Source organism: Oncorhynchus mykiss, chromosome 11 (assembly GCF_013265735.2).
Source record: "Oncorhynchus mykiss isolate Arlee chromosome 11, USDA_OmykA_1.1, whole genome shotgun sequence".
NCBI lineage: Eukaryota > Metazoa > Chordata > Actinopteri > Salmoniformes > Salmonidae > Oncorhynchus > Oncorhynchus mykiss.
This window is the reverse complement of record NC_048575.1, coordinates 66,010,119-66,028,162: the sequence shown is the minus strand read 5'-3', so window position 1 is coordinate 66,028,162 and position 18,044 is coordinate 66,010,119. Positions and strand designations below refer to the sequence as shown.

The 18,044-nt window shown below is 41.1% G+C and overlaps 1 protein-coding gene across 1 annotated transcript in view; it reads left to right on the top strand.

Annotated features, from left to right (window-relative positions):
• Nucleotides 1-18,044, top strand: part of LOC110536248 (hexokinase-2) — a 103,750-nt gene that overhangs the window by 15,693 nt on the left and 70,013 nt on the right. The window contains exons 2-5 of the mRNA XM_021621928.2: nucleotides 5,416-5,578; nucleotides 9,496-9,644; nucleotides 10,477-10,596; nucleotides 10,738-10,833. Coding sequence (XP_021477603.2) covers nucleotides 5,416-5,578; nucleotides 9,496-9,644; nucleotides 10,477-10,596; nucleotides 10,738-10,833 — 528 coding nt within the window. The remainder of the gene's footprint in view (nucleotides 1-5,415; nucleotides 5,579-9,495; nucleotides 9,645-10,476; nucleotides 10,597-10,737; nucleotides 10,834-18,044) is intronic.

The following is an 18,044-nucleotide window of genomic DNA, read 5'->3' as shown; positions in this document are numbered from 1 at the left end:
AGTTACAAGATTAAATGGAATCATACCCTGAGTTGTTCTGAACAGAAGGAGCCTATGTTTATTTATTGTGAAGAAAATTTGGCCGGGCGCATACACCTGAATGCTCTCAAGGCTCCTTTTTATGATCTGTTTATCTGAATTACCTTGTAAAAGCTGAACACTGTAAGATCATATTTTATAACTTAGCTAGTCATGTTGGCAATAGAACAAGCTTTCCCCCCCAAATGTTTTGGGGGGATTTTTGAACAACAACAGTAATTTGTTATGCTGGTGATGCAGGGTTGTGCTCCAAATGAAATGACCTACAAGTGTGCTTGCTCTAGTTCCTCAACAGCACAGTTAGAATAGCTCAAAAATAGTACCTTAAGGTTGATGACTCTTTGAGTCAGAATCACCCTTATACGCCAAGTACATTTACACATACTCAGAATTTGACTAGGTAATATGGTGTTGGTTGTGATCGACAACATTTAGAGACAGAATACAGACAGCAGAGTTTAAAAAACATACATTATATAGAAATAGGTAGAGTGTGCATAGAGCTATGAGAATGAGCAGCCATACACATATACAGTGGATGTACAAATGTACACTATCAGTATGAATATATCTAAATGTTGAGAGATTAGCAGTATAGTGCAGTTATTTTGTGTACAGTTCAAGTCAGAGATGACTTGATGCGGTGTGCAGCAGAGTTCATAGTCCTTTAGTCATAAAAGTGCATTGAAATTGCTTAGGAACTGTGCATTCTTTAGAGGTGTGTGGCCACTTGGGGAAACCAATTAGTCCTCTCACTTAAAACCTTGTAATTTGTTTGTCTTATTTTTCACCTACCCCACATTTTCCAGGAATAGTCGTATCATGTTACTGAATGTATCCAGGGTGTTTTCGGGTTTCGTTATCAACAAATGCGTCAAAGTACAGTAAAAATAAAATCAACACTGTAATGTTTGGATTCAGTCTTTTCAGGGGAACTGTTGTGGTCTAATAATTTTTTACATTTTCTCTAAACTGTTCCTTTTCAATTGCTACCAACGTTACGCATATGCTTGTCCTATTTATTCTGTAAGAAACATTTGAATTAAGCCCTATGAATATAGGCCAATTCCCATGAGTGTAAAGGGTTAACAACCCATATGAGCAAACTTATTTAATTTCAAACTTCACATTTCTCTTGTATCATAATACACAATATCAGCAAAATGCCTATGATAAGTAATCGGTATGGTCGTTGTCGATCATTTTCAATTTATCGTCCCAGCTCTAACTCGCACACACACGTTTGTTTTACTATACTTGTGAGGACTGTTTAGGAACCAACAATTGATTACCATTCAAAATCCTATTATCCCTTAACCTAACCTTAACCTTAACCTTAACCTTAACCTTAAACCTAACACTAACTCCTAAGCCTAAAATAGCCCTTTTCCCTTTGAGGACTGGCAAAATGTCCTCACTTCTCAGAATTATCACACACACACACACACACACACACACACACACACACACACACACACACACACACACACACACACGAATTGTGCTAATTGAAAACAACGCTATGTAACTTCAGTGGGAAAGCAACAAAATAGAGATACACTTATAACCACGTAAGCAAACAGATGGTTCCTTTGTATAGCTATTAGTTAACCATTGTCACTGCACGGTAAACCTCATGAACATTGACTACTCATTTCAGGCTATAAGTCAGACATTCAATAAGGAATCAATAGCGTCCTGTCCAGGGGGTAGACTGGTACGTCAAGCTGGATCACGCTACAGAAACAGGAAACATGCTCCTGCCCTATTAGCCTTTCTGTCTCGAACAAGGCCTGTTGTAATAATGCATCTTCTTTTATCTGTTGCCCTTTCCTAAGGTCAGGTGGATAAATACCTTTACCACCTTCCAGTTACAGTGCATTCGGAAAGTATTAAGACCCACATTTTGTTGTTACAGCCTTATTCTAAAATGGATTCATTATTTTTTACCCCTCATCAATCTACACACAATACCCCATAATGACAAAACAAAAACAGGTTTTTCAAAATTGTTGCAAATGTATTAACACTGAAATATCATATTTATATAAGTATTCAGACCCTTTACTCAGTACTTTGTTGAAGCACCTTTGGCAGCGATTACACCATTGAGTCTTCTTGGGTATGACGCTACAGGCATGGCACACCAGTATTTGTGGAGTTTCTCCCCTTCTTCTCTGCAGAGCCTCTCAAGCTCTCAGGTTAGATGGGGAGCATCACTGCACAGCTATTTTCAGGTCTCTCCAGAGATGTTCGATCGGGTTCAAGTCCAGGCTCTGGCTGGGGCAACTCAAGGACATTCACAGACTTGTCCTGAAGCCACCCCAGCTTGGTGTTGGCTGTGTGCTTAGGGTTGTTGTCCTGTTGGAAGGTGAACTTTCACCTCAGTATGAGGTCCTGAGTGCTCTGGAGCAGGTTTTCATCAAGGATCTCTCTGTACTTTGCTCCGTTCATATATCCCTGAATCCTGACTAGTCTCCCTGACTAGTCTTCTGAAAAACATCACCAGAGAACTGTGGAGCACTGTCAGTGACCATCGGGTTCTTGGGCACCTCCCCCGATTGCTCAGTTTGGCCAAGCGGCCAGCTCTAGGAAGAGTCTTGGTGGTTCCAAACTAAACTCAGCAAAAAAAGAAACGTCCATTTTTCACGACCCTGTCTTTCAAAGATAATTCGTAAAAATCCAAATAACTTCACAGATCTTCATTGTAAAGGGTTTTAACAATGTTTCCCATGCTTGTTCAACGAACCATAAACAATTAATGAACATGCACCTGTGGAATGGTCGTTAAGACACTAATAGCTTACAGATGGTAGGAAATTAAGGTTACAGTTATGATAACTTAGGACACTAAAGAGGCCTTTCTACTGACTCTGACCAAAAGAAAGATGCCCAGAGTCCCTGCACGTGAACGTGCCTTAGACATGCTGCAAGGAGGCATGAGGACTGCAGATGTGGCCAGGGCAATACATTGCAATGCCTGTACTGTAAGACGCCTAAGACAGCGCCACAGGGAGACAGGACGGACATCTGATTGTCCTCGCAGTGGCAGACCACGTGTAACAACACCTGCACAGGATCGATACATCCGAACATCACACCTGCCGAACAGGTACTCGATGGCAACAACAACTGTCCAAGTTACACCAGGAATGCACAATTCCTCCATCAGTGCTCAGACTGTCCACAAAAGCTGAGAGGGGCTGGACTGAAGGCTTGTAGGCCTGTTGTAAGGCAGGTCCTCACCAGATATCACCGGCAACAATGTCCCCTAGGGACACAGACAGGACCACCGTCGCTGGACCAGACAGGACTGGCAAAAAGTGCTCTTCACTGACGAGTCGTGGTTTTCTCTTACCAGGGTTGAAGGTCGGATTTGCGTTTATCGTCGAAGGTGGAGGTGGAGGGTCTTTCATGGTCTGGGGTGGTATCACAGCATCATTAGACTGAGTTTGTTGTCATTGCAGGCATTATCAACGCTGTGCATTACAGGGAAGACATTCTCCTCCCTCAAGTGGTACCCTTCCTGCAGGCTCATCCTGACATGGCCCAACAGCATGACAATGCCACCAGCCATACTGCTTGTTCCGTGCGTGATTTCCTGCAAGACAGGGATGTCAGTGTTCTGCCATGGCCAGCAAGGAGCCCAGATCTCAATCCCATTGAGCACGTCTGGGACCTATTGGATTGGAGGGTGAGGGCTGGGCCATACCCCCCCAGAAATGTCCGGGAACTTGCAGGTGCCATGGTGGAAGAATGAGGTAACATCTCACAGTAAGAACTGGCAAATCTGCTGCTGTCCATGAGGAGGAGATGCACTGCAGTACTTAGTATCTGGTGTGGCCACCAGCTGCATTGACTGTTACTTTTGATTTTGACCCCACCCCCACCCCCTCCCCCCTTGTTCAGGGACACATTATTCAATTTCTGTTAGTCACATGTCTGTGGAACTTGTTCAGTTTGTCTCATTTGTTGAATCTTATGTTCATACAAATATTTACACATGTTAAGTTTGCTGACAATAAACGCAGTTGACAGTGAGAGGACGTTTCTTTTTTTGCTGAGTTTACTTCCATTTAAGAATAATGGAGGCCACTGTGTTCTTTGGGACCTTCAATGCTGCAGAAATGTTTTTGTACCCTTCCCCAGATCTGTGCCTCAACACAATCCTGTCTCGGAGCTCTACTGACAATTCCTTCGACCTCATGGCTTGATTTTTGCTCTGACATTCACTGTCAACTGTGGGACCTTATAGAGACAGCTGTGTGCCTTTCCAAATCATGTTCAATCGATTGAAGTTACCACAGGTGGACTCCAATAAAGTTGTAGAAACATCTCATGGATGATCAATGGAAACAGGATGCACCTGACCTAAATGTTGAGTCTCTTTCAAAAGGGTCTGAATACTTATGTAAATAAGGTATTTCTGTTTTTTTTTATATTCACTCAAGTTCAAAAGTTTGGGGTCACTTAGAAATGTCCTTGTTTTTGAAAGAAAAGCATTTTTTTTTGGTCCATTTTTAAAATAATATCAAATTGATCAGAAATACAGTGTACTGTAGACATTGAGCAAGAGGACAAGTACATTCGTGTCTAGTTTGAGAAACAGACGCCTCACAAGTCCTCAACTGGCAGCTTCATTAAATGGTACCCACAAAACACCAGTCAACGTCAACAGTGAAGAGACGACTCCGGTGCTGGCCTTCTAGGCAGAGTTGCAAAGAAAAAGCAATTTCTCAGACTGGCCAATAAAAATAAAAGATTAAGATGGGAAAAATAACACAGACACTGGACAGAGGAACTCTGGAGTGGTTGAAAAACACTTTGGTTGGTGTCATTAAAACTCGTATGTAAACTTCCTACTTCAACTGTAATTGCAAAAGGGTTTTCTATTGATCAATTTGCCTTTTTAAAATTATAAACTTGGAATAGCTAACACAACGTTTCACTGGAACACAGGAGTGATGGTTGCTGATAATGGTCCTCTGTACGCCTATGTAGATATTCCATTAAAAAGCTGCCATTTCCATCTACAATTGTCATTTACAACATGAACAATGTCTACACTGTATTTCTGATCAATGTGATGTTATTTTAATGGTACATTTTTTTTGCTTTTCTTTCAAAAACAAGGACATTTCTAAATGACCTCAAACTTTTGAACAGTACTGAGTATTTGCAAAAATGTCTAAACCTGTTTTTGCTTCGTCATTATGGGGTATTTTGTGTAGATTGATGGAAAAAAATAATTAATTCAATTTTAGAATAAGGATGTAACGTAACAAAATGTGGAAAAAGTCATTGGGTCTGAAAACTTTCCGAATGCTCTGTATATTTATCTTACTCTGTTTTCTTCCTCTCTCTCTCCCTCTTAAGGTGGATAAATTATTGTACCACCTGCGGTTATCGGACGAGAACCTGATTGACGTGTCTGAGAGGTTCCGGAGGGAGATGGATAAGGGGCTGGGCCGTGACTCCAACCCTACGGCTGCTGTGAAGATGCTGCCCACGTTTGTGCGCTCCACCCCTGACGGGACAGGTGAGGGGGTCTGACAGACATCTGAGTAATTTCTATTCTATTTACGTTGTGTCCCAAATGGCACCACATTCCCTTTACAGTGGGACTGGCCAAAAGTACTGGTCAAAAGTAGTTCACTATAAAGGTAATAGGGTGCCATTTGGGACGCAGACTTAAATGTTATTTAATCAGGAAGTCCCATCGAGGTCAGAAGACTTCTTTCTTCAGGGAGGCCTGGAGAAATCTCAGTACATCCATGCCGCATGCCCTTCTTAGAGTCCATAGAGACCCATGCCTTGCCTACCAATGCACTTTACTGGAATAAGAAAAATTGCACAATCCTTCAATAATTTCATATTTGTAACTTGCTTAGATGAGGGCAGGCTGGTAGAATGAGAGACTGGTGGTGAAAAGCACATAAATCCTGAAGCTGTGTGTCTCAGCTGCAGAATATGACCTGTGTCAGTGAACTGTGTCAGAATGACACAGCTAAGCCCAGTTAAGAGCCATAGATGGATATATATATATTTATAGCTATATGACTCTGGCCCCATCTAAAGTGTTTTTTTATCTTATTTAACCTGTATTGAATGAAAAAGTGCCATTGGTGTCAGAAGACCTCTCTCCCAAGAGAGACCTGGCCATCAAGCCTTCTCATGCACAGTAATTGGAATCTTCAAGAAACAGCACAACCCATGCTTAGAAATATGTCAACTATGGACTGGTTGTTGAGGTGAGAATAGGAGGGAGTTTTTTTGTTTGACAGCTCTTTAGATCAGGGTTTCTCAATCTTCGCCCTAGTTTCTCAATCTTGGCACCATTTGTTTTTGCCCTAGCATTCACCCACTTGATTCAACTAATCCACTCATCATCAAGCCTTAAATTGGGTGTGTGAGTGATAGGTCAAGAACAAAATGTGCACCCCTTTGGATCCCCAGAACCATGATGAACCTTTAGCTAATGAGAGTATGCTGGTGAAGAATGGCACATAGAAAATCTGGGCTCTGTTATAATATCCATCCACACTAGCATACCACTTTTAATTAAATTAATTGGACATGCACTCTAGGAGGGTTTTGTCTAGAAGGGACACAGCTTTTGTCAAAATTGACTTTTTTTGCAGGTTAGAAGAACTTACCAGCAGGTTAGGAAAATGAATGTAGCAGCTTAGGAGAATTAGGTTAAGGTTAGGAAAAGGGTTAAGGTTAGCTAAAACCCCCCCCCCATTTGTTTTTGTTTGTTGACGTAGCTGTATCCCATCTAGACATTACATTCTAGCGGTAGGCCTATGCTGCATGAACATTGAAATGTCCCAGCTGCGTTTTCCTTTGAGTTTGACCTGTGTTAGTGACTGTGACCGGGCCATATCAAAAGTATATCAGGTGGCAAAAACCACTCTTGGAGACTGGGGAAGGTGATTTGTCGTAAGTGACTGGAGAGGAATGGTAAATGTGAATTGCAGAGAAAGTGCAAAAGCAACCAGGCCAAACCCCGGTTTGCTCAGCCTGTTGATTCTGGTCATTATTGGCATATTAAACTCCAACCTATCAGATAAGTGTCTATCCAGCTGAACCACTGTTATGTCTCCCTCCCTCTTTCTCATCATTCTCACTTTCCCTGCCTCTCTATCTTGTCTCTCTCTCACTCTTTTGACTAGTGTTGCACGATATTACCGAAGCTTCTGTACTTTTTTTTATACTAAAACAAGCGGTTTGGTACTAGAATTGTTGTTACTTTCTGTACTTATGTCAAATTTGTCTCACGTGACATCATATGTGGATTGAGAGGATCGAGTCTGAATCTTTGACAGACAAATTATTGTTACTTTCTGTACTTGTATCAAAGGTGTCTCATGTGACGTCAAAGATTCAGACAAATAACTGAAGGGGGCAGTAGCTAGCCAGGCTGCGTTTGCACATGCAGCTGACACCGAGCAAGCCACTTACTTAAGAAGCAAGCAAGAAGAGCATGGCTTCTTCAAACGTAAATTTCATACCTTCACACACACAACTTTTATTATAGCTCAGTGTCCGCAGCTTGTTGACCAAACTGTCTGCAGAAGCGAACTATGGGAATACTTTGATTACAGAGCAGATGGGAGGCCAGCCCACCAAAACAACTAAGTAAAATGTCTTACAAAGCAGTACAGTGCACTTTATTAGGCTACAGATTAAATAAGTGATGAACTTCACAGGGTGGTGAATGTGCAAAGTGATGAGCTTGATGTTCCTTTCCAATATATAACGAAGGTTTTATTCTGGTGACATGATCAATGCTTGGTTGCCATTTGACAAATCTCTTATCCATAATAATCTCATAATTTAGATAGCCTATCTGCGAGTTATTGTCTATAGCTCACATGCCAAGACCAGAGTGGGCACATTTGCTATATAAACGCAACAGTTTTTGACATAACCATCAGTAGAGTTGAAAATACGAACGAAACGCATTTAACTTGTATTTGCGTTCGGTACTGTCATGGTCGTCCTCCTCTTCATCTGAAGAGGAGAGGCGAGATGGATCGGAAGACCAAAATGCGGCGTGGTAAGTGTCCATGGTAAATCTTTAATAAAATACTGAACACTGCATACAAAACAATAAACAAATAACGACCGTGAAGCTACAAATTAGAACTGTGCAGACACAAGCCACTAACATAGACAATCACCCACAAACAAACAGTGCAACCCAGGCTACCTAAGTATGATTCTCAATCAGAGACAACTAATGACACCTGCCTCTGATTGAGAACCATACTAGGCCGAAACATAGAAATCCCCAAATCATAGAAAATCAAACAGACTGCCCACCCAACTCACGCCCTGACCATACTAACTAAATACAAAAACAAAGGAAATAAGTCAGAACGTGACAGGTACATGGCCATTTAACGTCAAAAGTTATTTTTATGTGCACTACATCATCAAATAATCAAAGCTTGATGAAGAGTTGGTTATTTGAATCAGTTGTTTAGTGCATGGGGGGACACTGCTGTAGAGTAAGTGTCTATGGTAGACAATTGCAGTATAGAAGGTTCAGCAGAAATTAGATATTTTTATTTGTTCTACCCGTTATCAATATATTGTTCAATGTTAAAAAAAATCTGTATTGAAAAAATCTGGGATTGTGTGTGTGTGTGTGTGACAGCGCTATTTCTGACTCACTCTCTCTCTCTCTCTCTCTCCTCGTTCTCTCTCCTTCCTTTCGATGTGGTTTTTTTTTCAATCTAAATTATGTGGTTAGCCACTGATGTTGAATGTTCGGTAGGCTATTCACTCAAATGTGACAGGATTCAAAACTTATTTTATACTTGTTTATTGCATTGAATAAAACCTTATAGTTTGGTAATTAACATTTTATGTTGGTTGTTATGCATTATAAAATAAGGTCAGTCCATTGAAAGATTCCCCTTTATATCTCATAAACATGGGTATGTTATTGGCAATAGGTTAAAGACATCACTTTTCAAAGAGGACTCCGATGTTCAGAAGGAGCCTACTGCTTCATGGTCAATGTCCTCTGTGGTTGTAATGAAATTCATTTTAGTCTGACTTGTGATCACCCCTGCTCCAATCAACATTATTGCTGCTCATGGTTATCTCTATTGCAGCTTTGTAACTTTCATAAAGACTGTGGTAGAAACGTATACACTCTTTATAAAATAGTACTATGACATGAAAAATACCATTAGTCCTATTTTTGGTACATTCTTGGATTTATTGTTGTCCTCCATTTAGGCTGTTTGGAAGACTTGTAGTATATAATTTATTTACTCAGACGAGCACCACATTCCCACTTAAATATTTGGTATACCTGTTTTCTTTACCCTCTCTATTGCAGTTTAGTAGACTTAGTACTGTTAGTTTGTGTTTTTAAAAAAAGTTTATTGCTTTGCAGCATTTTTGAGTATGTGTGTGTTTTTTCCCTGACTCTTCCAGAAAAGGGAGACTTCCTGGCTCTCGACCTGGGTGGGACCAACTTCCGGGTCCTGCTGGTGAAGGTGTCTGACAACGGGAAGCAGAAGGTGGAGATGGAGAACCAGATCTATGCCATTCCTGAGGAGCTGATGAGGGGCAGCGGCGAAGAGGTGAGAGGAGAAGGGGATGTTCATTTCAATGGACATCAGGAATGACCTAAATTCACACAGCAAATCCATGCAATGGGCCAGATGCTTGACCTTTGACCTTATTACTGTGACCGCTTAAAGGGCCAATCGGGAGTTTAAACAAAAACAAAGCAACAACTCCACCACTGTTTCTGTAAAAAGTTGAGGGATGGGGCTGGAGAAATGTAATTAACACACAGACCTATGGATGTAAGGACTGACCATCCATGATATCAAAATTATAGTTTTAACTATGTTATGAGGCTGTAACTGGTTTGTTTACATTTACTTTGTTTACAAACATTGGTATAAAACAGTTTTCTATTTTGGGTTCTGATGGGGTACGAAACTAATAAGCTCATGAGTTATATTCTTCAAGAATCAACAGATACATAAAAATAATGTTTTATACATGAATGATATGTATGTAGCAACTGCTGATTGTCCCTTTAAACACTGCCTCATCGTTCAGACCAAGCAGTATCAATGTCGGTAGGTCTGATTTATGACATTTGTATAACATCGCTAACTTTGATGCTGGGAAGAACATCTGGTTCTGGAATAGGGGTTTCATAGATATTTCTAATTCGAACTGTGTTGGGTAAAGACAACATTCGGGGTGTTCAATAAGAGTTGAGGTTGGTAATGGCTTTTATGTCATATATGTAATATTTGACCATAACATCATAATTTCGCTTAAATTAGAGAAAAATGGGGTGGGAAAAACCATAGATCATATCAATGAACTGAAGGGGTTACTAGCACATTGACCAGTTTGCTGCTGTATGTTAACACCCCTCTGTTTCGCCCTTAGCTCTTCGACCATATTGCTGAGTGTCTTGCTAACTTCATGGAGAAGCTGGGGATCAAGAACCAGAAGCTTCCTCTGGGCTTCACCTTCTCCTTCCCCTGCCAGCAGACCAAACTGGATGAGGTGAGGAATAAGGAGGTTCACTATTGAGGACCGCATTTGAAATTTAAAGAGAAAAACAGAACTCTGATTTGGAGGTTTGAGCCTTCAGAATGATCCAGAAGTTGTCATTGTCTGTGTGCGTGCGTGTGTATGTTCATGCAGAGTATTCTGGTGTCATGGACCAAGGGCTTCAAGTCGCATGGGGTGGAAGGGAGAGATGTGGTCAGCCTTCTGAGGAAAGCCATCATAAAGAGAGGGGTGAGTCAGTGGAAAATGAATGGGCCAAGGTTATGCACCAGTGGCAGCACTCTTTGTGCCTACCACCTTGCCACATCATGCCTTTTTCCTTCCATACAGATAATGTATGGCCTCCTAGCAAACTCCCAGACACTGTGTGCTACAAAAGTAATCTGACCTATATAGGTTATGCTGAAAGTATAACATGAAGGCTTCAGGCCAGCAACATTAAGATGAACTGAAACCTAGTGTTTATTCAAGTTTAGAAAGAGACCATCACACTCAACCCACCAATATCAAGAAAAAAGATACGCCATACAAATATACAGTACCAGTGAAAAATTGTATAATAGTGAAGACATCAAAACTAGAAAATAACACACATGGAATAATGTAGTAACCAAAAAAGTGTTCAACAAATCAAAATATATTTTAGATTCTTCAAAGTAGCAATCCTTTGCCTTGATGACAGCTTTGCACACTCTTGGCATTCTCTTGACCAGCTTCACCTGTAATGCTTTTCCAACAGTCTTGAAGGAGTTCCCACATATGCTGAGCACTTGTTGGCTGCTTTTCCTTCACTCTGCCGTCCAACTCATCCCAAACCATCTCTATTGGGTTGAGGTCGGGTGATTGTGGAGGCCAGGTCATCTGACACAGCACTCCATCACTCTCCTTCTTAGTCAAATAGCCCTTACACAGCCTGGAGCTGTGTTGGGTCATTGTCCTGTTGAAAAACAAATGATAATCCCACGAAGCGCAAACCAGATGGGATGGCGTATCGCTGCAGAATGCTGTGGTAGCCATGCTAGTTAAGTGTGCCTTGAATTTTAAATAAATCACAGACAGTGTCACCAGCAAAGCACCCCAACAGCATCACACCTCCTCCTCCTTGCTTCACGGTGGGAACCACACATGCAGAGATCATCCGTTCACCTACTCTGCATCTCAAAAAGACAGGGCGGTTGGAACCAAAAATCTCAAATTTGGACTCATCAGACCAAAGGAGAGATTTCCACCGGTCTAATGTCCATTGCTTGTGTTTCTTGGCCAAAGCAAGTCTCTTCTTCTTATTGGTGTCCTTTAGTAGTGGTTTCTTTAACCATGAAGGCCTGATTCACGCAGTCTCCTCTGAACAGTTGATGTTGAGATGTCTGTTACTTGAACTCTGTGATGCATTTATTTGGGCTGGTAACTCTGCTGCAGAGGAGAAGTTCATTAGAGGTAATTCTGGGGCTTTCTTTCCTGTGGTGTTCCTCATGAGAGCCAGTTTCATCATAGTCGCAAGAACCATCAAGCCCTGCAATTTAAGAAACTTTCAAAGTTCTCTTTGCTTATTTGAGCTATTCTTGCCATAATGTGGACTTGGTCTTTTACCAAATAGGGCTATCTTCTGTATACCACCCCTACCTTGTCACAACATAACTGATTGGCTCAAACGCATTAAGAAGGAAAGAAATACCACAAATTAACTTTTACAAGGCACACCTGTTAATTGAAATGCATTCCAGGTGACTACCTCATGAAGCTGGTTGAGAGAATGCCAAGAGTGTGCAAAGCTGTCAGAGGCAAAGGGTTTGACTTTGAAGAATCTCAAATATAAAATCTATTTTGATTTGTTTTAACACTTTTTTTTGGTTAGTACATGATATGTGTTATTTCATAGTTTTAATGTCTTCTTATTATACAATGTAGAAAATAGTAAAAATTAAGAAAAACCTTTGAGTAGGTGTGTTAACTCGACTGGTACTGTATAATAAATCAAGATTTTATAACACAAAAGAGAAATAACAACAAGGTTTTTGTTTTTGCAATTTTTCTATTTTATAACATCACACTCTGAATAATGCTTGTTAGTAGCTGACATGTCTGTGTGACTTTGTTCCCATGCTTAAATAAATGACAGCACTGATGAACCTTGGAGTATTTACCCATTTTGTATGGAACATTAAGTCAAACTCTTCATACTGAGCTTTACAGTAGTTATCCTTTCATGTCTTAAGGTGTATTCAAAATTCGAGGGGGGGGGGGTAAGTCATAGGGCGCAGGTTACCTAGCGGTTACAGCGTTGGGCCAGGTGTACGTAACCCTAAGGCGCCGTACTACTTTGGCTGACCCTATAAAACACATTTTACTGCACCCATTTGGTGTGACAATAAAACATATTTATTTTATAGCCCACTCTGTGATGGGTATTATGGGAATGTGCTGTGTATGTACACGCAGTGCGTTTGGAAAGTATTCAGGCCCCTTAACTTTTTACCGTTGTGGAAATTCTTAAACAGGGACACTCAAAGTACATTTTAAATGAATCATTGTTTGTCAGCGAGCTGGAGAGTTTCCAACAAACTTAATGCACCATAGTGAATGTCTGTCAGAAGCTCTGCTAGGGCAGTCCCAGCAATTGTCTGTGTATAGCTGTGTATAAGACAAGTTATATTTGCATGATTTAGCATAATTAATTCATCATTACCGTTTTGTTTAATTCATAATGCCGACCAATACTGACTGGTTCATAACATGTGACATACCAATACCTCACGAGGCTTCTTCTCTTTAAGCTGAGACCTTGACATATTAAGTTGTCAAAACAAGGTCTAGGCGTACTGCCAAATTGCAGATACTGATAAGGATGAGGATTTGTTCAGTCAGTCACTTGCTGTTATTAGAACAGCACATGTATAAAATGTCCATCGAATTACAGCCTTGTTCTAAAATTGATTAAATACATTTTTTCCCTCATCAATATACACCAAACGCCCCATAAGGACAAAGCGAAAACGGGTTACATTCTTTTTATTTTACAAATGTATTAATAAGAAAGAGCAGACACCAAATTTCATAATTATTCAGACCCTTTGCTATGAGACTCAAGTGAGCTCAGATGCATCCTGTTTCCATTGATCATCCTTGATGTTTCTACAACTTGATTGTGGTCTTCCTGTGGTAAATTCAAATGATATGACATGATTTGGACAGGCACACCTGTCTGTATAAGTTCACACAGTTGACAGTGTATGTCAGAGCAAAAATCAAGCCGGACAATTGGAAGGAATGGTCAGTAGAACTCTGAGACAGGATTGTGTCGAGGCACAGATCTGGGGAAGGTTACCAACAAATTTCTGCAGCATTGAAGTTCGCCAAGAACACAGTGGCCACAATCATTCTTAAATGGAAGAAGTTTCGAACCATCAAGACTCTTCCTAGGGCTGGCTGCACGGTGATCATCTCAAGGATGATCACTGGAAACAGGATGCACCTGAGCTCAATTTCGAGTCCCATAGCAAATGGTTTGAATACTTCTGTAAATAAGGTATTTGTTTTTTACTTTTAATAAATGTGCAAACATTTCTAACAATATTTTTTGTTTTGTCATTATGGGGTATTGTGTGTAGATTGAGGGGGGGAAAATAATTTAATCAATTTTAGAACAAGGCTGTATTGTAACAAAATGTGGGAAAAGTCAAGGGGTCTAAATACTTTCCGAAGGCACTGTATATGTACAGTACCAGTCAAACGTTTGGACACCGTCTCATTCCAGTGTTTGTCTTTATTTGTTTATTTTCTACATTGTAGAATAATAGTGAAGATATCAGAACTATGAACTAACATATGGAATCATGTAGTTACCAAAAAAGGTGTTAAAGAAATCAGTAAATTGTGTATTTGAGTTTCTTCAAAGTAGCCACCCTTTGCCTTGATGAGCACACTCTTGGCATTCTCTCAACCAGCTTCATGGAGGACAGTCCATCATTACATGAAGGTCAGTCAAAATGGTGCTGATAGAGGGCAGCTGTTCTTCTAGCCCCTAGGCAACTTTGCAGTATTTTTATTTTTGTGTTTTTTCTTACATTATTAGGTCAGAAACTTGTTATTACGTACAGTGCGGAATAACTTTTGGATATCAGAGCGGTGGTAACTTACCAGCATTACGATAAGGTATACGATTTCCCGAATCGGATCCTTTGTTCGTACCCACGAGGGCAATAGAACTGTTTCCAAAGGTTGATCCAAAACACCGCTGGCGGAGTAGAGGTACTCAGAGTGGACTTCCAAGTATATTACTCGCTAATGTTCAGTCTCTGGACAATAAAGTTGATGAGCTGAGGGCATGGATTTCCTTGCAGGGAGACATCTGGGATTGTAACATGCTCTGTTTCACAGAAACATGGCTCTCCGTACAGCCAGTTGGTTTCTCAGTTCAACCCGTAGACAGGATTAAATCTCTTCGGGAAGAAGGAGGGCGGGGATGTATGTTTCATGATTAACTACTCATGGTGTGATTATGATAATATACAGGAACTCAAGTTCTTTTTTTTCCCCGACCTAGATTACCTCAATCAAATGCCAATCCTATTACCTCCCAAGATAATTCTCTTCGGTTAGTCACAGCCATGTATATTCCCCCTCAAGCCGATACCACGGCAGCCCTCGAAGAACTTCACTGAACTTTATGCAAACTGGAAACCACATATCCTGAGGATGCATTTATTGAAGCTGGGGATTTGAACAAAGCAAATTTTAGGAAAATGCTACCGAAGTTCTATCAACACATTGACTGAAGTACAATGGCTTGTGAAAGTATTCACTCCCTTGGCATTTTTCATATTTTGTTGCCTTACACCTGGAATTAAAATGTATTTTTGGGGGGTTTGTGTAATTGTATTTACACAACATGCCTACCACTTTGAAGATGCAAAATAGTGTTTGTGAAACAAACAAGAAATAAGACAAAAAAACAGAACTTGAGCGTGCATAACTATTCACTCCCTCAAAGTCAATAGTTTGTAGAGACACCTTTTGCAGCAACTACAGCTGCAAGTCTCTTGGTATGTCTCTATAAGCTTGGCACATCTAGCCACTGGGATTTTTGCCCATTCTTCAAGGTACAACTGCTCCAGCTCCTTCGAGTTGGATGGGTTCCTGCTGGTGTACATCAATCTTTAAGTCATACCACAGATTCTCAATTGGATTGAGGTCTGGGCTTTTGACTAGGTCATTCCAATACTTTTAAATGTTTCTCCTTAAACCAATTGAGTGTTGCTTTAGCAGTATGCTTAGGGTCATTGCCCTGCTGGAAGGTGAACCTATGTCCCAGTCTCAAATATCTGGAAGACAAACAGATTTCCCTCAAGAATGTCCCTGTATTTAGCACTATCCATCATTCCTTCAATTCTGACCAGTTTCCCAGTCCCTGCTGATGAAAAACAGCCCCACTGCTTGATGCTGCCACCATGCTTCACTGTGGGGATAGTGTTCTCGGGTGATGGGGTGTTGAGTTTGCACCAGACATAGCATTTTCCTTGATGGACAAAAAGCTCAAAGTCAGTCTAATCTGACCAGAGTACCTTCTTCCACATGCTTGGGGAGTCTCCCACATGCCTTTTGGCAAACACCATTTTTTCCCCGTTAAACAATGGCTTTTTCTGGTCGCTCTGTGCAGTGTACAGCTTAAGGTGGTCCTGTGGACAGATACTCCAATCTTTGCTGTGGAGATTTGCAACTCCTTCAGGTTTATCTTTGGTCTTATCGTTGACTCTGTTTAATGCCCTCCTTGACTGGTCTCCGTGAGTTTTGGTGGGTGGGCCCTCTCTTGGCACATTTGTGGTGGTGCCATAATCTTTCAATTTTTCAATGGTGCTCCGTGGGATGTTCAAGGTTTCTGGTATTTTTTTATAACCCAACCCTGATTTGTACTTCTCCACAACTTTGTCCCTGACCTGTTTGGAGAGCTCCTTGGTCTTCATAGTGCCGCTTGCTTGCTGGTGCCCCTTGCTTAGAGGTGTTGCAGACTCTGGGGCCTTTCAAAACAGGTGTAGATATCCTGAGATCATGTGATACTTAGATTGCACACGTGGACTTTAAATAATTATGTGACTTCTGAAAGTAATTGGTTGCACCAGATCTTATTTAGGGGCTTCATAGCAAAGGGGGTGAATACATATGCATGCACCACTTTTCCGTTTTGAATTTGAATTTTCTTTCAACAAATTTTTCACTTCACCAATTTGGACTATTTTGTATGTCCATTACATAAAATCCAAATAAAAATCAATTGAAATTACAGGTTGTAATGCATCAAAATAGGAAAAAACACCAAGGGGGATGAACTTTTGCAAGGCACTGTACCCATTCAATGCTGGTTTGACCAATCGGAATCCATACTTCAATATTTTTTTTATCCCGAGGGCTAGGATATGTTCCGGGTAGCCTCTGAGAATAACATTGAATACGCTGATACGGTGACTGAGTTTATCAGGAAGTGTACAGGAGATGTGACTGACCATTAAAATCTACCCTAACCAGAAACCGTGGATAGATGGCAGCATTTGTGCCAAACAAAGCGAGAAACCACTGCATTTAACCATGGCAAGATGACTGGGAATATGGTTGAATACAAACAGGGTTGTTATTCCCTCTGTAAGGCAATCACATGCAAAATGTCAGTATAGAGACAAAGTGGAGTAGCAATTCAATGTCTCATACACGAGACGTACGTGTCAGGGTCTACAGACAATCACGAACTACAAAAGGAAAACCAGCCACATCGGACACCAACGTCTTGCTTCCAGATAAGCTCAACACCTTCTTCGCCTGCTTTGAGGATAACACATTGCCACTGAGGCGGTCCGCTACCAAGGACTGTAGGTTCTGCTTCTCCGTGGCCAACATGATTAAAACATTTAAGCTTGTTAACCCTCGCAAGGCTGCCGTGCCAGATGGCATCCCTAGCCTGTCCACCAAGCATGCACAGACCAGGTGGCTGGAGTGTTTACGGACATATTCAATCTCCCTGTCCCAGTCTGCTGTCCCCACATGCTTCAAGATGGCCACCATTTTTCCTGTACCCAAGAAAGCAAAGGTACCTGAACTAAATGTCTATTGCCCCATTGCATCCACTTCTGTCATTAGGAAGTGCTTTGAGAGACTAGTCATGGATCATATCACCACTACCTTACCTGACACCCTAGACCCACTTCAATTTGCATACCCCCTCAATAGATCCACAGTTGATACAATCTCCATTGCACTGCACTATCCCATCTGGACAAGAGGAAAACCTAAGTAAGAATGCTGTTCATTGACTATAGATCAGAATTCAGCACCTTAGTACCCTCCAATCTCATCATTAAGCTCGGGGCCCTGGGTCTGCACCCCGCCCTGTGCAACTGGGTCCTGGACTTCCTGACAGGCCACCCCGAGGTGGTGAAGGTAGGAAACATCGCCACTTT